Here is a 25520-nt window from a genome sequence, read left to right on the forward strand (position 1 = left end):
TTCCTATATAGCTCCTGTCAGACTCCTACTCACCAATCAGTGTGCAGAGCTCGTGCGGGAGTTTGCGGACTCCTGTCGCCAGCACCTGCCGCCCTACATCCTCGAAGATGACCGGCCGAGACTCCAGGTTCATCATCAGCATCGACTTCAGCTGTGTCTTTGCTCGTTCCAGCTCCATCTGACAACAAACATACAGAGCGAGGGTCACTGTCCGTCTATACACCCAACCTCTCACTGCCCCGTCACACACTCCCAGGGCAGGTACAGCATGGGTTAAATAGAGTAAAGCTCCCTCTACACTGTCCCATCAAACACTCCCAGGGCAGGTACAGCACGGGTTAGATACAGAGTAAAGCTCCCTCTACACTGTCCCATCAAACACCCCCAGGGCAGGTACAGCACGGGTTAGATACAGAGTAAAGCTCCCTCTACACTGTCCCATCAAACATTCCGAGGTTAGCCTGGGTTATATACGGTGCAATGGGATCTTTTACGTCCACCCGAGGGTTTAACGTCTCATCCGAAAGACAGCACCTCTGACAGTGCAACGCTCCCTCAGTCTGGATTTTGTGCTCAAGTCTCTAGAGTGGGACTTGAACCCACAACCTTCTAACTCTGAGCAGAGAATGCCATCACTGAGCCATGGTTGAGAAGAGAACAAGACACCTTAGGTTCCCTGAGAGTGCGCCACCATCTCCGATCATTCTTATCAGTCGGAGTGGGCGGCAGTTGGGTGTGTGCGTGCATGTCTCTCTCTACTTGTGTGTCTGTCTGACTCTGCCTCTCTGACTGAGCCTGCCCCTCTCTGCATCCCCCTCTCCGTGTCTGACTGACTTAGTCTGTAAAGTATTGGTCTCATGGAACGATTCACTATGAAATTCAGCTTGTGCACTCACCTCTCCCACTGACCCGGCCATCAGAATAAATTCTCGAGTGATAATTTCCACCATCTCCCTGACCTGTGATGTGACACAAGAAACAGATAGTCATGGTGAGCAACTCAGCCATAAGTCATGGAGGAATCCTAGAAGTAGCAGGTTTTCACTGTGGACCGAGTGGTACAATGCAATGCGGTTCTAAAAGGCGTCTGGTGATAGAGTGGGGCTCAGTACCTGTTTAGGATCAGCGCTGGCGTGTATACACAGCAGCCCAGTATCCTCGTAGCTGTGGTGATAGGCGGTGGCGTTGTACATCCAGTGGTGTCTGAGGGAGAGAGTGAGCCAGTCAGTCTGATGTTTACAATCCAACTCTCTAAGAAACGGTCGCACACCAATGGATCGGGGAACATGGACTCCCATTCACTCCCTACCCAATTCAGTGTCAGTTGTGGCTCAGCAGCACTCTCGCCTCGGAGTCAGAATTTTGTGGGTTCAAGTCCCATTCCAGACACTTGAGCGCAAAAATCAAGGCCGACACTCCAGTGGAGTACTGATGGGGGCGCCGCACTGTCGGGAGGGGCAGTACTGAGGGGGCGCCGCACCGTCGGAGGGGCAGTACTGAGGGGGCGCCGCACCGTCGGAGGGGCAGTACTGAGGGGGCGCCGCACCGTCGGAGGGGCAGTACTGAGGGGGCGCCGCACCGTCGGAGGGGCAGTACTGAGGGGGCGCCGCACCGTCGGAGGGGCAGTACTGAGGGGGCGCCGCACCGTCGGAGGGGCAGTACTGAGGGGGCGCCGCACCGTCGGAGGGGCAGTACTGAGGGGGCGCCGCACCGTCGGAGGGGCAGTACTGAGGGGGCGCCGCACCGTCGGAGGGGCAGTACTGAGGGGACGCCGCACCGTCGGAGGGGCAGTACTGAGGGGGCGCCGCACTGTCGGAGGGGCAGTACTGTCGGAGCGCCGCACTGTCGGAGGGGCAGTACTGAGGGAGCGCCGCACTGTCGGAGGGGCAGTACTGAGGGAGCGCCGCACCGTCGGAGGGGCAGTACTGAGGGGGCGCCGCACCGTCGGAGGGGCAGTACTGAGGGGGCGCCGCACCGTCGGAGGGGCAGTACTGAGGGGGCGCCGCACCGTCGGAGGGGCAGTACTGAGGGGGCGCCGCACTGTCGGAGGGGCAGTACTGAGGGAGCGCCGCACTGTCGGAGCGCCGCACTGTCGGAGGGGCAGTACTGAGGGAGCGCCGCACTGTCGGAGGGGCAGTACTGAGGGAGCGCCGCACTGTCGGAGGGGCAGTACTGAGGGAGCGCCGCACCGTCGGAGGGGCAGTACTGAGGGAGCGCCGCACCGTCGGAGGGGCAGTACTGAGGGAGCGCCGCACTGTCGGAGGGGCAGTACTGAGGGAGCGCCGCACCGTCGGAGGGGCAGTACTGAGGGAGCGCCGGACTGTCGGAGGGGCAGTACTGAGGGAGCGCTGCACTGTCGGAGGGGCCGTCTTTCGGATGAGACGTTAAACTGAGGCCCCGACCGCTCTCTCAGGTAGACACAAGAGATCCCACAGCCACTTCTGGAAGAGGAGCAGGGAAGTTCTCCCCGGTGTCCTGGGGCCAATATTTATCCCTCAACCAACAACACTAAAACAGATGCTCTGGTCATTGTCACATTGCTGTTTGTGGGATTTGCTGTGCATAAATTGGCTGCCGTGTTACCCACAATACAACAGTGACTACACTTCAAAAAAAGTGCTTCATTGGCTGTGAAGTGCTTTGGGACGTCCTGAGGTGGTGAAAGGCGCTGGAGAAATGGGAGTTCTTTCTCATTTCAATTTGACCCAGCTTTTAAGTGTCAGGGTCTGCAATGAGGAGATCCAGGAGTGAGGCCGTATCACGGATCGTTTTATTTATTTATTCATAGGCCCATTTCGTTAGCTGTTGCTGCAGGTCAGGATTCCAGGGATCCTGCAGGATTCCGGCCTCCTATCAGCATTCCCTGTGTGCCAGGCACCGTCTCACTGTATCTGGCACCAGCCCTGTCGTAGAGGACGAGGTACCTGCTCCGTGTCCGGTGCTGCTGTGCCAGGGTGCTCCCCCTAGGGTGGGAGTTTGGTGCCACGACCCCCCTCGAACTGAGGCTGCACCGGTGGCGAAAGTCTCGGGCTGCACCCCCCCCCCCCCCAACGGCGCAAAGCTGACATCACCAGTCACAGTCCGGTGCCAGCTTCTCGGCCCAGGTCAGTCGCCCGGCGGACAAGAGATTCCCCCTCCGCCCAGGACCGGCCCCCCCTTCACCTCCCCCACCCAGGACCGGGCCCCCCTTCACCTCCCCCACCCCCACCCAGGACCGGGCCCGGCCCCCCTTCACCTCCCCCGGCCCAGCCGCTGTCCCCTTCCCCCCAACGGGGCTCCGGAGCACAGCCAGTCCTGAGTGCGAGAGCAGGTACTGGGACTGACCTGTTTAATACATTGAGGTAGAGTCTGGTGAACATGCCCTTGCCCGGACCCCCGGCCGAGAAGGAGCCCCCGCCGCCCATCATCATGTTCAGCACGGCAAAGGGGATGAAATCGTCCTCCTGAAACCGAAGAAAGAACCTTCCAATCACACTCACCCATCAAACTGCACAACACAGAGCGAGCTTTACTCAGTATCTAACCCGTGCTGTACCTGCTCTGGGAGTGTTTGATGCGACAGTGTAGAGGGAGCTTTACTCTGTATCTAACCCGTGCTGTACCTGCCCTGGGAGTGTTTGATGCGACAGTGTAGAGGGAGCTTTACTCTGTATCTAACCCGTGCTGTACCTGCCCTGGGAGTGTTTGATGCGACAGTGTAGAGGGAGCTTTACTCTGTATCTAACCCGTGCTGTACCTGCCCTGGGAGTGTTTGATGGGACAGTGTAGAGGGAGCTTTACTCTGTATCTAACCCCGTGCTGTACCTGCCCTGGGAGTGTTTGATGGGACAGTGTAGAGGGAGCTTTACTCTGTATCTAACCCGTGCTGTACCTGCCCTGGGAGTGTTTGATGGGACAGTGTAGAGGGAGCTTTACTCTGTATCTAACCCATGCTGTACCTGCCCTGGGAGTGTTTGATGGGACAGTGTAGAGGGAGATTTACTCTGTATCTAACCCCGTGCTGTACCTGCCCTGGGAGTGTTTGATGGGACAGTGTAGAGGGAGCTTTACTCTGTATCTAACCCATGCTGTACCTGCCCTGGGAGTGTTTGATGGGACAGTGTAGAGGGAGCTTTACTCTGTATCTAACCCCGTGCTGTACCTGCCCTGGGAGTGTTTGATGGGACAGTGTAGAGGGAGCTTTACTCTGTATCTAACCCGTGCTGTACCTGCCCTGGGAGTGTTTGATGGGACAGTGTAGAGGGAGCTTTCCTCTGTATCTAACCCGTGCTGTACCTGCCCTGGGAGTGTTTGATGGGACAGTGTAGAGGGAGCTTTACTCTGTATCTAACCCGTGCTGTACCGGCCCTGGGAGTGTTTGATGAGACAGTGTAGAGGGAGCTTTACTCTGTATCTAACCCGTGCTGTACCGACCCTGGGAGTGTTTGATGAGACAGTGTAGAGGGAGCTTTACTCTGTAACTAACCCGGGCTCGCCACGATCACTATCCAACACCCCTTGTTGGAAAGTGCGTGAGTACAGCACAGGTTAGATACAGAGTACAGCTCCCTCTACACTGTCCCATCAAACACTCCCAGGGCAGGTACAGCACGGGTTAGATACAGAGTAAAGCTCCCTCTACACTGTCCCATCAAACACTCCCAGGGCAGGTACAGCACGGGGTTAGATACAGAGTAAAGCTCCCTCTACACTGTCCCATCAAACACTCCCAGGGCAGGTACAGCACAGGTTAGATACAGAGTAAAGCTCCCTCTACACTGTCCCATCAAACACTCCCAGGGCAGGTACAGCACGGGGTTAGATACAGAGTAAAGCTCCCTCGACACTGTCCCATCAAACACTCCCAGGGCAGGTACAGCACGGGTTAGATACAGAGTAAAGCTCCCTCTACACTGTCCCATCAAACACTCCCAGGGCAGGTACAGCACGGGGTTAGATACAGAGTAAAGCTCCCTCTACACTGTCCCATCAAACACTCCCACGGCAGGTACAGCACGGGTTAGATACAGAGTAAAGCTCCCTCTACACTGTCCCATCAAACACTCCCAGGGCAGGTACAGCACGGGGTTAGATACAGAGTAAAGCTCCCTCTACACTGTCCCATCAAACACTCCCAGGGCAGGTACAGCACGGGTTAGATACAGGGTAAAGCTCGCTCTACACTGTCCCATCAAACACTCCCGGGGCAGGTACAGCACGGGTTAGATACAGAGTAAAGCTCCCTCTACACTGTCCCATCAAACACTCCCAGGACAGGTACAGCACGGGTTAGATACAGAATAAAGGTCCCTGTACACTGTCCCATCAAACACTCACAGGGCAAGTACAGCACGGGTTAGATACAGGGTAAAGCTCGCTCTACACTGTCCCATCAAACACTCCCGGGGCAGGTACAGCACGGGTTAGATACAGAGTAAAGCTCCCTCTACACTGTCCCATCAAACACTCCCAGGACAGGTACAGCACGGGTTAGATACAGAGTAAAGCTCCCTCGACACTGTCCCATCAAACACTCCCAGGGCAGGTACAGCACGGGTTAGATACAGAGTAAAGCTCCCTCTGCACTGTCCCATCAAACACTCCCAGGGCAGGTACAGCACGGGGTTAGATACAGAGAAAAGCTCCCTCTACACTGTCCCATCAAACACTCCCAGGGCAGGTACAGCACGGGTTAGATACAGAGTAAAGCTCCCTCTACACTGTCCCATCAAACACTCCCAGGGCAGGTACAGCACAGGTTAGATACAGAGTAAAGCTCCCTCTACACTGTCCCATCAAACACTCCCGGGGCAGGTACAGCACGGGTTAGATACAGAGTAAAGCTCCCTCTACACTGTCCCATCAAACACTCCCAGGGCAGGTACAGCACGGGTTAGATACAGAGTAAAGCTCCCTCTACACTGTCCCATCAAACACTCCCAGGGCAGGTACAGCACAGGTCAGATACAGAGTAAAGCTCCCTCTACACTGTCCCATCAAACACTCCCAGGGCAGGTACAGCACGGGTTAGATACAGAGTAAAGCTCCCTCTACACTGTCCCATCAAACACTCCCAGGGCAGGTACAGCACGGGGTTAGATACAGAGTAAAGCTCCCTCTACACTGTCCCATCAAACACTCCCAGGGCAGGTACAGCACGGGTTAGATACAGAGTAAAGCTCCCTCTACACTGTCCCATCAAACACTCACAGGGCAGGTACAGCACGGGTTAGATGCAGAGTAAAGCTCCCTCTACACTGTCCCATCAAACACTCCCAGGGCAGGTACAGCACGGGTTAGATACAGAGTAAAGCTCCCTCTACACTGTCCCATCAAACACTCCCAGGGCAGGTACAGCACGGGTTAGATACAGAGTAAAGCTCCCTCTACACTGTCCCATCAAACACTCCCAGGGCAGGTACAGCACGGGGTTAGATACAAAGTAAAGCTCCCTCTACACTGTCCCATCAAACACTCCCAGGGCAGGTACAGCACGGGTTAGATACAGAGTAAAGCTCCCTCTACACTGTCCCATCAAACACTCCCAGGGCAGGTACAGCACGGGGTTAGATACAGAGTAAAGCTCCCTCTACACTGTCCCATCAAACACTCCCAGGGCAGGTACAGCACGGGTTAGATACAGAGTAAAGCTCCCTCTACACTGTCCCATCAAACACTCACAGGGCAGGTACAGCACGGGTTAGATACAGAGTAAAGCTCCCTCTACACTGTCCCATCAAACACTCCCAGGGCAGGTACAGCACGGGTTAGATACAGAGTAAAGCTCCCTCTACACTGTCCCATCAAACACTCCCAGGGCAGGTACAGCACGGGTTAGATACAGAGTAAAGCTCCCTCTACACTGTCCCATCAAACACTCCCAGGGCTGGTACAGCACGGGGTTAGATACAGAGTAAAGCTCCCTCTACGCTGTCCCATCAAACACTCCCAGGGCAGGTACAGCACGGGTTAGATACAGAGTAAAGCTCCCTCTACACTGTCCCATCAAACACTCCCAGGGCAGGTACAGCACGGGTTAGATACAGAGTAAAGCTCCCTCTACACTGTCCCATCAAACACTCCCAGGGCAGGTACAGCACGGGGTTAGATACAGAGTAAAGCTCCCTCTACACTGTCCCATCAAACACTCCCAGGGCAGGTACAGCACGGGTTAGATACAGAGTAAAGCTCCCTCTACACTGTCCCATCAAACACTCCCAGGGCAGGTACAGCACGGGTTAGATACAGAGTAAAGCTCCCTCTACAGTGTCCCATCAAACACTCCCAGGGCAGGTACAGCACGGGTTAGATACAAAGTAAAGCTCCCTCTACAATGTCCCATCAAACACTCCCAGGGCAGGTACAGCACGGGTTAGATGCAGAGTAAAGCTCCCTCGACACTGTCCCATCAAACACTCCCAGGGCAGGTACAGCACGGGTTAGATACAGAATAAAGGTCCCTGTACACTGTCCCATCAAACACTCACAGGGCAAGTACAGCACGGGTTAGATACAGGGTAAAGCTCGCTCTACACTGTCCCATCAAACACTCCCGGGGCAGGTACAGCACGGGTTAGATACAGAGTAAAGCTCCCTCTACACTGTCCCATCAAACACTCCCAGGACAGGTACAGCACGGGTTAGATACAGAGTAAAGCTCCCTCGACACTGTCCCATCAAACACTCCCAGGGCAGGTACAGCACGGGTTAGATACAGAGTAAAGCTCCCTCTACAGTGTCCCATCAAACACTCCCAGGGCAGGTACAGCACGGGTTAGATACAAAGTAAAGCTCCCTCTACAATGTCCCATCAAACACTCCCAGGGCAGGTACAGCACGGGTTAGATGCAGAGTAAAGCTCCCTCGACACTGTCCCATCAAACACTCCCAGGGCAGGTACAGCACGGGTTAGATACAGAGTAAAGCTCCCTCTATACCGTCCCATCAAACACTCCCAGGGCAGGTACAGCACGGGTTAGATACAGAATAAAGGTCCCTGTACACTGTCCCATCAAACACTCACAGGGCAAGTACAGCACGGGTTAGATACAGGGTAAAGCTCGCTCTACACTGTCCCATCAAACACTCCCGGGGCAGGTACAGCACGGGTTAGATACAGAGTAAAGCTCCCTCTACACTGTCCCATCAAACACTCCCAGGACAGGTACAGCACGGGTTAGATACAGAGTAAAGCTCCCTCGACACTGTCCCATCAAACACTCCCAGGGCAGGTACAGCACGGGTTAGATACAGAGTAAAGCTCCCTCTGCACTGTCCCATCAAACACTCCCAGGGCAGGTACAGCACGGGGTTAGATACAGAGAAAAGCTCCCTCTACACTGTCCCATCAAACACTCCCAGGGCAGGTACAGCACGGGTTAGATACAGAGTAAAGCTCCCTCTACACTGTCCCATCAAACACTCCCAGGGCAGGTACAGCACAGGTTAGATACAGAGTAAAGCTCCCTCTACACTGTCCCATCAAACACTCCCGGGGCAGGTACAGCACGGGTTAGATACAGAGTAAAGCTCCCTCTACACTGTCCCATCAAACACTCCCAGGGCAGGTACAGCACGGGTTAGATACAGAGTAAAGCTCCCTCTACACTGTCCCATCAAACACTCCCAGGGCAGGTACAGCACAGGTCAGATACAGAGTAAAGCTCCCTCTACACTGTCCCATCAAACACTCCCGGGGCAGGTACAGCACGGGTTAGATACAGAGTAAAGCTCCCTCTACACTGTCCCATCAAACACTCCCAGGGCAGGTACAGCACAGGTTAGATACAGAGTAAAGCTCCCTCTACACTGTCCCATCAAACACTCCCGGGGCAGGTACAGCACGGGTTAGATACAGAGTAAAGCTCCCTCTACACTGTCCCATCAAACACTCCCAGGGCAGGTACAGCATGGGTTAGATACAGAGTAAAGCTCCCTCTACACTGTCCCATCAAACACTCCCAGGGCAGGTACAGCACAGGTTAGATACAGAGTAAAGCTCCCTCTACACTGTCCCATCAAACACTCCCGGGGCAGGTACAGCACGGGTTAGATACAGAGTAAAGCTCCCTCTACACTGTCCCATCAAACACTCCCAGGGCAGGTACAGCATGGGTTAGATACAGAGTAAAGCTCCCTCTACACTGTCCCATCAAACACTCCCAGGGCAGGTACAGCATGGGTTAGATACAGAGTAAAGCTCCCTCTACACTGTCCCATCAAACACTCCCAGGGCAGGTACAGCACAGGTCAGATACAGAGTAAAGCTCCCTCTACACTGTCCCATCAAACACTCCCGGGGCAGGTACAGCATGGGTTAGATACAGAGTAAAGCTCCCTCTACAGTGTCCCATCAAACACTCCCAGGGCAGGTACAGCACGGGTTAGATACAGAGTAAAGCTCCCTCTACACTGTCCCATCAAACACTCCCAGGGCAGGTACAGCACGGGTTAGATACAGAGTAAAGCTCCCTCTACACTGTCCCATCAAACACTCCCAGGGCAGGTACAGCACGGGTTAGATACAGAGTAAAGCTCCCTCTACACTGTCCCATCAAACACTCCCAGGGCAGGTACAGCACGGGGTTAGATACAGAGTAAAGCTCCCTCTACACTGTCCCATCAAACACTCCCAGGGCAGGGACAGCACGGGTTAGATACAGAGTAAAGCTCCCTCTACACTGTCCCATCAAACACTCCCGGGGCAGGTACAGCACGGGTTAGATACAGAGTAAAGCTCCCTCTACACTGTCCCATCAAACACTCCCAGGGCAGGTACAGCACAGGTTAGATACAGAGTAAAGCTCCCTCTACACTGTCCCATCAAACACTCCCAGGGCAGGTACAGCACGGGTTAGATACAGAGTAAAGCTCCCTCTACACTGTCCCATCAAACACTCCCAGGGCAGGTACAGCACGGGTTAGATACAGAGTAAAGCTCCCTCTACACTGTCCCCATCAAACACTCCCAGGGTCGGTACAGCACGGGTTAGATACAGAGTAAAGCTCCCTCTACACTGCCCCATCAAACACTCCCAGGGCAGGTACAGCACGGGGTTAGATACAGAGTAAAGCTCCCTCTACACTGTCCCATCAAACACTCCCGGGGCAGGTACAGCACGGGTTAGATACAGAGTAAAGCTCCCTCTACACTGTCCCATCAAACACTCCCAGGGCAGGTACAGCACGGGTTAGATACAGAGTAAAGCTCCCTCTACACTGTCCCATCAAACACTCCCAGGGCAGGTACAGCACGGGTTAGATACAGAGTAAAGCTCCCTCTACACTGTCCCATCAAACACTCCCAGGGCAGGAACAGCACGGGTTAGATACAGAGTAAAGCTCCCTCTACACTGTCCCATCAAACACTCCCGGGGCAGGTACAGCACGGGTTAGATACAGAGTAAAGCTCCCTCTACACTGTCCCATCAAACACTCCCAGGGCAGGTACAGCACAGGTTAGATACAGAGTAAAGCTCCCTCTACACTGTCCCATCAAACACTCCCGGGGCAGGTACAGCACGGGTTAGATACAGAGTAAAGCTCCCTCTACACTGTCCCATCAAACACTCCCAGGGCAGGTGCAGCACGGGGTTGGATACAGAGTAAAGCTCCCTCTACACTGCCCCATCAAACACTCCCAGGGCAGGTACAGCACGGGTTAGATACAGAGTAAAGCTCCCTCTACACTGTCCCATCAAACACTCCCAGGGCAGGTACAGCACGGGTTAGATACAGAGTAAAGCTCCCTCTACACTGTCCCATCAAACACTCCCAGGGTCGGTACAGCACGGGTTAGATACAGAGTAAAGCTCCCTCAACACTGTCCCCATCAAACACTCCCAGGGTCGGTACAGCACGGGTTAGACACAGAGTAAAGCTCCCTCTACACTGCCCCATCAAACACTCCCAGGGCAGGTACAGCACGGGGTTAGATACAGAGTAAAGCTCCCTCTACACTGTCCCATCAAACGCTCCCAGGGCAGGTACAGCACGGGTTAGATACAGAGAAAAGCTCCCTCTACACTGTCCCATCAAACACTCCCAGGGCAGGTACAGCACGGGTTAGATACAGAGTAAAGCTCCCTCTACACTGTCCCATCAAACACTCCCAGGGCTGGTTTAGCACGGGGTTAGATACAGAGTAAAGCTCCCTCTACACTGTCCCATCAAACACTCCCAGGGCAGGTACAGCACGGGTTAGATACAGAGTAAAGCTCCCTCTACACTGTCCCATCAAACACTCCCAGGGCAGGTACAGCACGGGTTAGATACAGAGTAAAGCTCCCTCTACACTGTCCCATCAAACACTCCCAGGGCAGGTACAGCACGGGTTAGATACAGAGTAAAGCTGCCTCTACACTGTCCCATCAAACACTCCCAGGGCAGGTACAGCACGGGTTAGATACAGAGTAAAGCTCCCTCTACACTGTCCCATCAAACACTCCCAGGGCAGGTACAGCACGGGTTAGATACAGAGTAAAGCTCCCTCTACACTGTCCCATCAAACACTCCCAGGGCAGGTACAGCACGGGTTAGATACAGAGTAAAGCTCCCTCTACACTGTCCCATCAAACACTCCCAGGGCAGGTACAGCACGGGTTAGATACAGAGTAAAGCTCCCTCTACACTGTCCCATCAAACACTCCCAGGGCAGGTACAGCACGGGTTAGATACAGAGTAAAGCTGCCTCTACACTGTCCCATCAAACACTCCCAGGGCAGGTACAGCACGGGTTAGATACAGAGTAAAGCTCCCTCTACACTGTCCCATCAAACACTCCCAGGGCAGGGACAGCACGGGTTAGATACAGAGTAAAGCTCCCTCTACACTGTCCCATCAAACACTCCCAGGGCTGGTACAGCACGGGGTTAGATACAGAGTAAAGCTCCCTCTACACTGTCCCATCAAACACTCCCAGGGCAGGTACAGCACGGGTTAGATACAGAGTAAAGCTCCCTCTACACTGTCCCATCAAACACTCCCAGGGCAGGTACAGCACGGGTTAGATACAGAGTAAAGCTCCCTCTACACTGTCCCATCAAACACTCCCAGGGCAGGTACAGCACGGGGTTAGATACAGAGTAAAGCTCCCTCTACACTGTCCCATCAAACACTCCCAGGGCAGGTACAGCACGGGTTAGATACAGAGTAAATGTCCCTCTACACTGTCCCATCAAACACTCCCAGGGCAGGTACAGCATGGGGTTAGATACAGAGTAAAGCTCCCTCTACACTGTCCCATCAAACACTCCCAGGGCAGGTACAGCACGGGTTAGATACAGAGTAAAGCTCCCTCTACACTGTCCCATCAAACACTCCCAGGGCAGGTACAGCACGGGTTAGATACAGAGTAAATGTCCCTCTACACTGTCCCATCAAACACTCCCAGGGCAGGTACAGCACGGGGTTAGATACAGAGTAAAGCTCCCTCTACACTGTCCCATCAAACACTCCCAGGGCAGGTACAGCATGGGTTAGATACAGAGTAAAGCTCCCTCTACACTGTCCCATCAAACACTCCCAGGGCAGGTACAGCACGGGGTTAGATACAGAGTAAAGCTCCCTCTACACTGTCCCATCAAACACTCCCAGGGCAGGTACAGCACGGGTTAGATACAGAGTAAAGCTCCCTCTACACTGTCCCATCAAACACTCCCAGGGCAGGTACAGCACGGGTTAGATACAGAGTAAAGCTCCCTCTACACTGTCCCCATCAAACACTCCCAGGGTCGGTACAGCACGGGTTAGATACAGAGTAAAGCTCCCTCTACACTGCCCCATCAAACACTCCCAGGGCAGGTACAGCACGGGGTTAGATACAGAGTAAAGCTCCCTCTACACTGTCCCATCAAACACTCCCGGGGCAGGTACAGCACGGGTTAGATACAGAGTAAAGCTCCCTCTACACTGTCCCATCAAACACTCCCAGGGCAGGTACAGCACGGGTTAGATACAGAGTAAAGCTCCCTCTACACTGTCCCATCAAACACTCCCAGGGCAGGTACAGCACGGGTTAGATACAGAGTAAAGCTCCCTCTACACTGTCCCATCAAACACTCCCAGGGCAGCTACAGCACGGATTAGATACAGAGTAAAGCTCCCTCTACACTGTCCCATCAAACACTCCCGGGGCAGGTACAGCACGGGTTAGATACAGAGTAAAGCTCCCTCTACACTGTCCCATCAAACACTCCCAGGGCAGGTACAGCACAGGTTAGATACAGAGTAATGCTCCCTCTACACTGTCCCATCAAACACTCCCGGGGCAGGTACAGCACGGGTTAGATACAGAGTAAAGCTCCCTCTACACTGTCCCATCAAACACTCCCAGGGCAGGTGCAGCACGGGGTTGGATACAGAGTAAAGCTCCCTCTACACTGCCCCATCAAACACTCCCAGGGCAGGTACAGCACAGGTTAGATACAGAGTAAAGCTCCCTCTACACTGTCCCATCAAACACTCCCAGGGCAGGTACAGCACGGGTTAGATACAGAGTAAAGCTCCCTCTACACTGTCCCATCAAACACTCCCAGGGTCGGTACAGCACGGGTTAGATACAGAGTAAAGCTCCCTCTACACTGTCCCCATCAAACACTCCCAGGGTCGGTACAGCACGGGTTAGATACAGAGTAAAGCTCCCTCTACACTGCCCCATCAAACACTCCCAGGGCAGGTACAGCACGGGGTTAGATACAGAGTAAAGCTCCCTCTACACTGTCCCATCAAACACTCCCAGGGCAGGTACAGCACGGGTTAGATACAGAGTAAAGCTCCCTCTACACTGTCCCATCAAACACTCCCAGGGCAGGTACAGCACGGGTTAGATACAGAGGAAAGCTCCCTCTACACTGTCCCATCAAACACTCCCAGGGCAGGTACAGCACGGGTTAGATACAGAGTAAAGCTCCCTCTACACTGTCCCATCAAACACTCCCAGGGCAGGTACAGCACAGGTTAGATACAGAGTAAAGCTCCCTCTACACTGTCCCATCAAACACTCCCGGGGCAGGTACAGCACGGGTTAGATACAGAGTAAAGCTCCCTCTACAGTGTCCCATCAAACACTCCCAGGGCAGGTACAGCACGGGTTAGATACAAAGTAAAGCTCCCTCTACAATGTCCCATCAAACACTCCCAGGGCAGGTCCAGCACGCGTTAGATGCAGAGTAAAGCTCCCTCGACACTGTCCCATCAAACACTCCCAGGGCAGGTACAGCACGGGTTAGATACAGAGTAAAGCTCCCTCTATACCGTCCCATCAAACACTCCCAGGGCAGGTACAGCACGGGTTAGATACAGAATAAAGGTCCCTGTACACTGTCCCATCAAACACTCACAGGGCAGGTACAGCACGGGTTAGATACAGGGTAAAGCTCGCTCTACACTGTCCCATCAAACACTCCCGGGGCAGGTACAGCACAGGTTAGATACAGAGTAAAGCTCCCTCTACAGTGTCCCATCAAACACTCCCAGGGCAGGTACAGCACGGGTTAGATACAAAGTAAAGCTCCCTCTACAATGTCCCATCAAACACTCCCAGGGCAGGTCCAGCACGCGTTAGATGCAGAGTAAAGCTCCCTCGACACTGTCCCATCAAACACTCCCAGGGCAGGTACAGCACGGGTTAGATACAGAGTAAAGCTCCCTCTATACCGTCCCATCAAACACTCCCAGGGCAGGTACAGCACGGGTTAGATACAGAATAAAGGTCCCTGTACACTGTCCCATCAAACACTCACAGGGCAGGTACAGCACGGGTTAGATACAGGGTAAAGCTCGCTCTACACTGTCCCATCAAACACTCCCGGGGCAGGTACAGCACAGGTTAGATACAGAGTAAAGCTCCCTCTACACTGTCCCATCAAACACTCCCAGGACAGGTACAGCACGGGTTAGATACAGAGTAAAGCTCCCTCGACACTGTCCCATCAAACACTCCCTGGGCAGGTACAGCACGGGTTAGATACAGAGTAAAGCTCCCTCTGCACTGTCCCATCAAACACTCCCAGGGCAGGTACAGCACGGGGTTAGATACAGAGTAAAGCTCCCTCTACACTGTCCCATCAAACACTCCCAGGGCAGGTACAGCACGGGTTAGATACAGAGTAAAGCTCCCTCTACACTGTCCCATCAAACACTCCCAGGGCAGGTACAGCACAGGTTAGATACAGAGTAAAGCTCCCTCTACACTGTCCCATCAAACACTCCCAGGGCAGGTACAGCATGGGTTAGATACAGAGTAAAGCTCCCTCTACACTGTCCCATCAAACACTCCCAGGGCAGGTACAGCACAGGTCAGATACAGAGTAAAGCTCCCTCTACACTGTCCCATCAAACACTCCCGGGGCAGGTACAGCACGGGTTAGATACAGAGTAAAGCTCCCTCTACAGTGTCCCATCAAACACTCCCAGGGCAGGTACAGCACGGGTTAGATACAGAGTAAAGCTCCCTCTACACTGTCCCATCAAACACTCCCAGGGCAGGTACAGCACGGGTTAGATACAGGGTAAAGCTCCCTCTACACTGTCCCATCAAACACTCCCAGGGCAGGTACAGCACGGGTTAGATACAGAGTAAAGCTCCCTCGACACTGTCCCATCAAACACTCCCAGGGCAGGTACAGCACAGGTTAGATACAGAGTAAAGCTACCTCCACACTGTCCCTTCAAACACTCCCAGGGCAGGTACAGCACGGGTTAGATACAGGGTAAAGCTCCCTCTACACTGTCCCATCAAACACTCCCAGGGCAGGTACAGCACGGGTTAGATACAGAGTAAAGCTCCCTCTACACTGTCCCATCAAACACTCCCAGGGCAGGTACAGCACGGGGTTAGATACAGAGTAAAGCTCCCTCTACACTGTCCCATCAAACACTCCCGGGGCAGGTACAGCACGGGTTAGATACAGAGTAAAGCTCCCTCTACACTGTCCCATCAAACACTCCCGGGGCAGGTACAGCACGGGTTAGATATAAAGTTCCCTCTACACTGTCCCCATCAAACACTCCCAGGGCAGATACAGCACGGGTTAGATACAGAGTAAAGCTCCCTCTACACTGTCCCCATCAAACACTCCCGGGGCAGGTACAGCACGGGTTAGATATAGAGTAAAGTTCCCTCTACACTGTCCCCATCAAACACTCCCAGGGCAGGTACAGCACGGGTTAGATACAGAGTAAAGCTCCCTCTACAATGTCCCATCAAACACTCCCAGGGCAGGTACAGCACGCGTTAGATGCAGAGTAAAGCTCCCTCGACACTGTCCCATCAAACACTCCCAGGGCAGGTACAGCACGGGTTAGATACAGAGTAAAGCTCCCTCTATACCGTCCCATCAAACACTCCCAGGGCAGGTACAGCACGGGTTAGATACAGAATAAAGGTCCCTGTACACTGTCCCATCAAACACTCACAGGGCAGGTACAGCACGGGTTAGATACAGGGTAAAGCTCGCTCTACACTGTCCCATCAAACACTCCCAGGGCAGGTACAGCACGGGTTAGATACAGAGTAAAGCTCCCTCTACACTGTCCCATCAAACACTCCCGGGGCAGGTACAGCACGGGTTAGATACAGAGTAAAGCTCCCTCTACACTGTCCCATCAAACACTCCCAGGACAGGTACAGCACGGGTTAGATACAGAGTAAAGCTCCCTCGACACTGTCCCATCAAACACTCCCAGGGCAGGTACAGCACGGGTTAGATACAGAGTAAAGCTCCCTCTACACTGTCCCATCAAACACTCCCAGGGCAGGTACAGCACGGGTTAGATACAGAGTAAAGCTCCCTCTACACTGTCCCATCAAACACTCCCAGGGCAGGTACAGCACGGGTTAGATACAGAATAAAGGTCCCTGTACACTGTCCCATCAAACACTCACAGGGCAGGTACAGCACGGGTTAGATACAGGGTAAAGCTCGCTCTACACTGTCCCATCAAACACTCCCAGGGCAGGTACAGCACGGGTTAGATACAGAGTAAAGCTCCCTCTACACTGTCCCATCAAACACTCCCGGGACAGGTACAGCACGGGTTAGATACAGAGTAAAGCTCCCTCTACACTGTCCCATCAAACACTCCCAGGACAGGTACAGCACGGGTTAGATACAGAGTAAAGCTCCCTCGACACTGTCCCATCAAACACTCCCAGGGCAGGTACAGCACGGGTTAGATACAGAGTAAAGCTCCCTCTACACTGTCCCATCAAACACTCCCAGGGCAGGTACAGCACGGGTTAGATACAGAGTAAAGCTCCCTCTACACTGTCCCATCAAACACTCCCAGGGCAGGTACAGCACGGGTTAGATACAGAGTAATGCTCCCTCTACACTGTCCCATCAAACACTCCCAGGGCAGGTACAGCATGGGTTAGATACAGAGTAAAGCTCCCTCTACACTGTCCCATCAAACACTCCCAGGGCAGGTACAGCACGGGTTAGATACAGAGTAAAGCTCCCTCGACACTGTTCCACAGCCTGTGTTCATAGAATCATAGAAATTTACAGCACAGGAGGCCATTGGGCTGGCATGGACAAGATGGGCCAAATGGCCCCCTTCTGTGCTGTAAAGTTCTGTGATTCTATGAACACAGGCTGGAATTCCCCTCGTTAACACGGGGAAATGAGTCCAATTTTTTTTTTAAATTCTGGGGATGTGGGTGTCGCTGGCGAGGCCGGCATTTATTGCCCATCCCGAGTTGCCCTGGGAAGGTGGCGGTGAGCCGCCTTCTTCCTGAACCGCTGGTCGCGGGTTTGATACAAACTGAGTGACCACTTCAGAGGGCGGTTTAGAGTCAATGATGTTGGTCTGGGACTGGAGTCACCTATAGGCCCAGACCGGGTAAGGACGGCAGGTTTCCTTCCCTGAAGGACATTAGTGAACCCGCTGGGTTTTTACGACAATCCGACAGTTTCATGGTCACTCTCACTGGTCCCAGCTTTTTATTTCCGGATATTTTAAACTAAATTCAAATTCTCAAACTGCCCGCAGTGGGATTTCAACCCACGTTCCCTGGATTATTAGTCCAGTGACACAACCACCACACCGTACCCTCTTGCAAGAATGATTCCAAGACTTTGTGTTATAAGGTCTACGCTGTACTCACCTGGAAGGAGCAGCTTTCCAGCCCAATCATGATGTGAGTGAGCTCCGGGATGGGCGTGGGTCCCGGGCTGACATCGGTCATGTCCTTCTCCACCTGAGGAATCAGACACACTGTGGGTTGTGTTGCAGAGTCTCGTTCACCCGCCTCTGCTTTCCCACCCCCTAAAATAACAGGAGGCTGCACCGTCAGACCAGTCCAGTCCATTCGGCCAGTGTCATCCACATGATTCCCTCGGACTGTCCACCTGGGGGCAGGCGTGAGCAGAAAAAGGACAGATTCACCACCCCCAGATCTCACCCGGTGGGGGAATGGGAGGAGGGGGTGGGGGGAGATTGGGGGGGGCGGGGGGGGAGGGGGGCGACAGGGGGAGGAGGGGAGCAGACAGGGGGGAGTTTGGTGGCACAGGGCAGGCAGAGAGTGAGATAAAATGGACCAGCCTCTGGCCCCCACCAGCCCGGACTGCCCTTTATCTCCACCTTGTGGCCAGTCACAGTGCGGCAGCTGCAGACTCACTGGGGTTGGTCTCCATTCTCCAGGTGGGGTTTTCCCAGAGAAATTCCCGCGCAGACCCCGGGGGTTCATTCCCGCAGCGCGGAGCGGTGCCTCACCTTCACGATTCCCCCGGTGTACTGGGCGATGGACCGGTCCACATCGGTGGGCTTTCCCGACCCCCACACTGGGGTCACTCCTGTGCGGCATTAGACAGAGAGAAGTTGATCAGTGTAACTCAGTACTCGCCTGGATCCAGAGACTCCTCCCCACCCTCTCAGCACTCCAACAGTCACGGCGTCAGCTGTGATTCTGTGGGTAGCACTCTCTCACCTCCGAGTCAGAAGGTCGTGGGTTCGAGTCCCACTCCAGGGACTTGAGCACAAAAATCTAGGCTGATACTCCAGTGCAGTGCTGAGGGAGCGCCGCACTGTCGGAGGTGCCATCTTTCGAATGAGACGTTAAACCGAGGCCCCGTCTGTTCTCTGGTGTGGCTGTTTGAACTGTCGCTGAATGGCAGTTATACGGAGTGATTACAGAAGCTGGGGTCGTTCTCCTTCGAGCAGATAAGGTTAAGAGGAGATTTAATTGAAGTGTTCAAAATCATGAATGGTTTTGATCCGAGTAAATAAGGAAAAACTGTTCCCAGTGGCAGGAGGGTCGGTAACCAGAGGACACAGAGTGAAGATCATTGGCAAAAGAACCAGAGGGGAGATGAGGAGAATGTTTTTCCGCAGCGAGTTGTTGTGATCGGGAATGCGCTGCCTGATAGGTCGGTGGAAGCAGATTCAATAGTAACTTTCAAAAGGAAATTGGAGAAATAGTTGAAAAGGAAAACTTTGCAGGGCTGTGGGGAAAGAGCAGGGAGTGGGACTAATTGGAGAGCTCTTTCAAAGAGCCGGCACAGGCACGATGGGCCGAATGGCCTCCTGTTGCGCTGTGTCATTCTACGAGTAAGTTTGATACTTGGGAAGGACGGACACAATGGCTTCTTCACCTGAACCTACTTCATTCAGAGATTTCTACTTGCACACCGACAGAGTTCCGATGCGCGGACAACTGAAAGAGGTGTATGTTTCGCGCCGGGAGCGTGGCTGCCTTCATACCCAGGAGATATTTCTTGGCGTACTCCACCAGCTTGTCGTGGTCCACTCCGACCCCAGCCAGCACCAGCCGGTCCGGGGTGTAGTAATTCCGCAGGTACGAGTGAAGCAGCTTCTGATCAATCTTCTCCACATTCTCGTCGGGGCAGAACCTGGGCAGTCCCACCGTGTTGTCCTGGTAAGCTGCCTGGTGGGACAAAGGAGGAAATATTCACCGTCTGCACCGTTCCCAATCGGCACCTTCAACTACCCGGCATCCCGGCTTTCCCACTTCCCTTCCTCCTCTCCCGCCCACCCGCGTCTTAAATAAAAAATCGTCTCCCCTTCATCTCGAGGGGGCTGGAATACAAAGAGATGCTTCAGTTGTATGGAGCTCTAGTCAGACCCCACCTGGAGTAACTGGGCTCAGTCCTGGGCCCCGCCCCTCAGGAAGGATATATCGGTCTTGGAGGGGGGGCAGCGCGGACTCGCCAGAACGATACCGGGGCTAAAAGGGTTAAATTCCGAGGACAGGTTGCACAGACTGGGCTTGTATTCCCTCGAGTTTAGAAGATTAAGGGGTGATCTAATTGTGCATGAGCCCAGACAGCCATTACTGACAAGATATTCAACCTGGGAGCGAGCATTAACCTGGGCTGATGGCCCCTTCCCTAACCTGGGGCACCGAGAACTTCAGGGACAATGCCATGGTTCAGTGGGCAGCACTCCCGCCTCGGAGCCAGGTCGTGGGACGGCTTAATGCTCCCTCCCTGGTTAAACATCCTGCCAGCACTCACTCCAGGGACTTGAGTTTTCTTTCTTTATGGTGTCCCTGCTCTAGCCGGGGTCAGCAGACTCGGCGGAGACCAGCGAGGAATCCTGGGCCTGTCGCCCCGTTGGAACATTTCCTGAAATAAATTCTGCTATAATCACAAGTCTCACTTTATTTCAGATACCTGCAGCTTTAACCCGTTACCCGGGGTAAATTTGAAAAGGAACGTTACCGCATGAATCATCTCGGTGAGGAGGGGCTCGGGGTCTGGTCTCATCTGCAGATCCTCCAGCTCGAAGCGGGCAGCCATGCGGGTCATCTCCAGCTCCTCGTCTGAGCAAAACAAAATCCACAAATACAACAGCTCTCGCTTATTCATTCACAGATTGTGGGCGTCACACATTTATTGCCCATCCCTAGTTGCCTTTGAGAAGGTGGTGGTGAGCCGCCTTCTTGAACCGCTGCAGTCCGTGTGGTGAAGGTGCTCCCACAGTGCTGTTAGGGAGGGAGTTCCAGGATTTTGACCCAGCGACAATGAAGGATCGGCCGATATATTTCTAAGTCAGGATGGTGTGTGACTCGGAGGGGAACTTGGAGGAGGTGGTGTTCCCATGAGCCTGCTGCCGTTGTCCTTCTAGGTGGAAGAGTTCGCGGGTTTGGGAGGTGCTGCCGAAGAAGCCTTGGCGAGTTGCTGCAGTGCATCTTGTAGATGGAACACACTGCAGCCACGGTGCGCCGGTGGTGGAGAGAATGAATGTTTAAGGTGGTGATTGGGGGGCCAATCAAGCGGGCTGCTTTGTCCTGGATGGTGTCGAGCTTCTCAAGTGTTGTTGGATGCACTCATCCAGGCAAGTGGAGGGAGTGAATGTTTAGGGTGGTGGATGGGGGTAGAGTCCCTGGTAAGGAGGCACCAACTGTGCAGCCGGGAGCAAATCTCGCAGAGGAGGCAAGTTCAGAGTGGATTACATCCTCCACTCATGAACCGCAGCCTGGCGTTGAACTGTTCATGACTCCCACCCGCCCCTCACTGGGGTACGGTTTGCCCAGCAGCCAATCAGTTAGAGGAGGTACAGAGGGGGATGGGCAGCGGGGACGCAACCCCAGCAAGAGCAGCTCCTCAGGGTGAAAGTGAACCATAGGAACACAAGTCGCAGGTTCAAGCTCCTCTCCAGAGATGTGAGCTCGTAATCCAGGCTGACACTCACAATACAGTACTGAGGGGGCGCCGCATGGACGGAGGTGCGGTACTGAGGGAGCGCCGCACTGTCGAAGGGGCGGTACTGAGGGAGCGCCGCACTGTCGGAGGGGCGGTACTGAGGGAGCGCCGCACTGTCGGAGGGGCGGTACTGAGGGAGCGCCGCACTGTCGGAGGGGCGGTACTGAGGGAGCGCCGCACTGTCGGAGGGGCGGTACTGAGGGAGCGCCGCACTGTCGGAGGGGCGGTACTGAGGGAGCGCCGCACTGTCGGAGGGGCGGTGCTGAGGGAGCGCCGCACTGTCGGAGGGGCAGTACTGAGGGAGCGCCGCACTGTCGGAGGGGCAGTACTGAGGGAGCGCCGCACTGTCGGAGGGGCGGTACTGAGGGAGCGCCGCACTGTCGGAGGGTCAGTACTGAGGGAGTGCCGCACTGTCGGAGGGGCAGTATTGAGGGAGCGCCGCACTGTCGGAGGGGCAGTACTGAGGGAGCGCCGCACTGTCGGAGGGGCAGTACTGAGGGAGCGCCGCACTGTCGGAGGGGCAGTACTGAGGGAGCGCCGCACTGTCGGAGGTGCCGTCTTTCGGATGAGACATTAAACTAGGCCCTGTCTGCTCTCTCAGATCTCACAGCCACTACTGGATAAGAGCAGGGGAGTTCTCCCCAATGTCCTGGCCAATATTTATCCTTCAATCAACAGCAATAAAACAGATTATCTGGTCATTATCACATTGCTGTTTGTGGGAGCTTGCTGTGTGCAAATTGGCTGCTGCGTTTCCTACATTACAACAGTGACTGCACTTTAAAAGAAAGTATTTGATTGGCTGGAAAGCACTGTGGGACGTCCCGAGCTTGTGAAAGGCGCTGGAGAAATGGGAGTCTTTCTTTTCTCAGCACAGACTGAGAATTCGCCCCCTCACCCAGACAGGAAATGAGCTTGATGCCCTTGTTTTAGACCCTGTGACCAATCTCAGCTCAGTGGAATTTTTAAACCCCTCGTGTTCAGCTCTTTGTCTCTGTCACACTCCCAGTCCAATAATGTAGCAGGGCCCACAGTAAGTGAGATGCAGCAAAGGCACAGCCTCGCTCTCTATAAACCCCTCGAGGATTTGACTAGATCTCTGCGCTCCTCCAGTTCTGGCCTCTTGTGCATTCCCGATTTTAATCGCTTCACCATTGGCGGCTGTGCCTTCAGCTGCCTGGGCCCCGAGCTCTGGAATTCCCTCCCTAAACCTCTCCGTCTCCCTCTCCTCCTTTAAGATGCTCCTTAAAACCGACATAGAAACATAGAAGCTGGGGCAGGAGTCGGCCACTCGGCCCCTCGAACCTGCTCCGCCATTCAATGAGATCATGGCTGATCATCCAAATTCAGTACCCTGTCCCTGCTTTCTCCCCATATCCCTTGATCCCTTTAGCCTTAAGAAATATATCTTACTCCTTCTTGAATATATTTAATGAATTGGCCTCTACTGCCTTCTGTGGTAGAGAATTCCACAGGTTCACCACTCTCTGGGTGAAGAAATTCCTCCTCATCTCAGTCCTAAATGGCTTACCCCTTATCCTTAGACTGTGACCCCTGGTTCTGGACTCCCCGACCATCGGGAACATCCTTCCTGCATCTAGTCTGTCGAGTCCTGTTAGAATTTTATAAGTTTCAATGAGATCCCCTCTCATTCTTCTAAACTCCAGCGAGTATAAGCCCAATCGACCCAATCTCTCCTCATACGTCATTCCTGCCATCCCAGGTATCAGCCTGGTGAATCTTCGCTGCACTCCCTCCATGGCAAGAACATCCTTCCTCAGATAAGGCGACCAAAACTGCACACAATCCTCGCAGTGCCCCGCCCTGACACTCCCCCCATTGGTCAATCCTCGCGGTGCCACGCCCCGACACTCCCCCATTGGTCAATCCTCAGGGTGCCTCGCCTTGACACTCCCCCATTGGTCAATCCTCGCGGTGCCCCGCCCTGACACTCCCCCATTGGTCAATCCTCGCGGTGCCCCGCCCTGACACTCCCCCATTGGTCAATCCTCGCGGTGCCCCGCCCTGACACTCCCCCATTGGTCAATCCTCGCGGTGCCCCGCCCTGACACTCCCCCATTGGTCAATCCTCACGGTGCCCCGCCCCGACACTCCCCCATTGGTCAATCCTCGCGGTGCCCCGCCCTGACACTCCCCCATTGGTCAATCCTCGCGGTGCCCCGCCCTGACACTCCCCCATTGGTCAATACTCGCGGTGCCCCGCCCTGACACTCCCCCATTGGTCAATCCTCGCGGTGCCCCGCCCCGACACTCCCCCATTGGTCAATCCTCGCGGTGCCCCGCCCTGACACTCCCCCATTGGTCAATCCTCGCGGTGCCCCGCCCCGACACTCCCCCATTGGTCAATCCTCGCGGTGCCCCGCCCCGACACTCCCCCATTGGTCAATCCTCGCGGTGCCCCGCCCCGACACTCCCCCATTGGTCAATCCTCACGGTGCCCCGCCCCGACACTCCCCCATTGGTCAATCCTCGCGGTGCCCCGCCCTGACACTCCCCCATTGGTCAATCCTCGCGGTGCCCCGCCCCAACACTCCCCCATTGGTCAATCCTCACGGTGCCCCGCCCCGACACTCCCCCATTGGTCAATCCTCGCGGTGCCCCGCCCCAACACTGCCCCCATTGGTCAATCCTCGCGGTGCCCCGCCCCGACACTCCCCCATTGGTCAATCCTCAGGGTGCCCCGCCCCGACACTCCCCCATTGGTCAATCCTCAGGGTGCCCCGCCCTGACACTCCCCCATTGGTCAATACTCGCGGTGCCCCGCCCTGACACTCCCCCATTGGTCAATCCTCAGGGTGCCCCGCCCTGACACTCCCCCATTGGTCAATCCTCAGGGTGCCCCGCCCCGACACTCCCCCATTGGTCAATCCTCGCGGTGCCCCGCCCTGACACTCCCCCATTGGTCAATCCTCGCGGTGCCCCGCCCTGACACTCCCCCATTGGTCAATCCTCGCGGTGCCCCGCCCCGACACTCCCCCCATTGGTCAATCCTCGCAGTGCCCCCCCCTGACACTCCCCCATTGGTCAATCCTCGCGGTGCCCCGCCCCGACACTCCCCCATTGGTCAATCCCCGCGGTGCCCCCCCGACACTCCCCCATTGGTCAATCCTCGCGGTGCCCCGCCCCGACACTCCCCCATTGGTCAATCCTCGCAGTGCCCCGCCCCGACACTCCCCCATTGGTCAATCCTCGCGGTGCCCCGCCCTGACACTCCCCCCATTGGTCAATCCTCAGGGTGCCCCGCCCCGACACTCCCCCATTGGTCAATCCTCAGGGTGCCCCGCCCCGACACTCCCCCATTGGTCAATACTCGCGGTGCCCCGCCCTGACACTCCCCCATTGGTCAATCCTCAGGGTGCCCCGCCCTGACACTCCCCCCATTGGTCAATCCTCAGGGTGCCCCGCCCCGACACTCCCCCACTGGTCAATCCCCGCGGTGCCCCCCCCCGACACTCCCCCATTGGTCAATCCTCGCGGTGCCCCGCCCCGACACTCCCCCATTGGTCAATCCTCGCGGTGCCCCCCGACACTCCCCCATTGGTCAATCCCCACGGTGCCCCGCCCTGACACTCCCCCATTGGTCAATCCTCACGGTGCCCCGCCCTGACACTCCCCCATTGGTCAATCCTCAGGGTGCCCCGCCCTGACACTCCCCCATTGGTCAATCCTCAGGGTGCCCCGCCCTGACACTCCCCCATTGGTCAATCCCCGCGGTGCCCCGCCCCGACACTCCCCCATTGGTCAATCCTCAGGGTGCCCCGCCCTGACACTCCCCCATTGGTCAATCCTCGCGGTGCCCCGCCCTGACACTCCCCCATTGGTCAATCCCCGCGGTGCCCCGCCCCCTTCCTG

At 55.2% G+C, this 25520-nt stretch overlaps 1 protein-coding gene across 2 annotated transcripts in view; it reads right to left on the reverse strand.

The window, feature by feature from the left end:
• pmpca (peptidase, mitochondrial processing subunit alpha) overlaps positions 1–25520 on the reverse strand; it is a 65379-nt gene that overhangs the window by 31078 nt on the left and 8781 nt on the right. For both annotated transcript variants that reach the window (XM_085965236.1, XM_085965235.1), the window contains exons 6-13: positions 20664–20764; positions 19684–19867; positions 18697–18776; positions 18089–18181; positions 3325–3443; positions 1113–1203; positions 897–959; positions 34–178 (exon numbers count right to left, since the gene is read on the reverse strand). In XM_085965236.1, the coding sequence (XP_085821362.1) occupies positions 34–178; positions 897–959; positions 1113–1203; positions 3325–3443; positions 18089–18181; positions 18697–18776; positions 19684–19867; positions 20664–20764 (876 nt within the window). The remainder of the gene's footprint in view (positions 1–33; positions 179–896; positions 960–1112; positions 1204–3324; positions 3444–18088; positions 18182–18696; positions 18777–19683; positions 19868–20663; positions 20765–25520) is intronic.

This window comes from Somniosus microcephalus, chromosome 23 (genome assembly GCF_052327205.1).
Source record: "Somniosus microcephalus isolate GS21.2 chromosome 23, FLI_Smic_1.0, whole genome shotgun sequence".
NCBI lineage: Eukaryota > Metazoa > Chordata > Chondrichthyes > Squaliformes > Somniosidae > Somniosus > Somniosus microcephalus.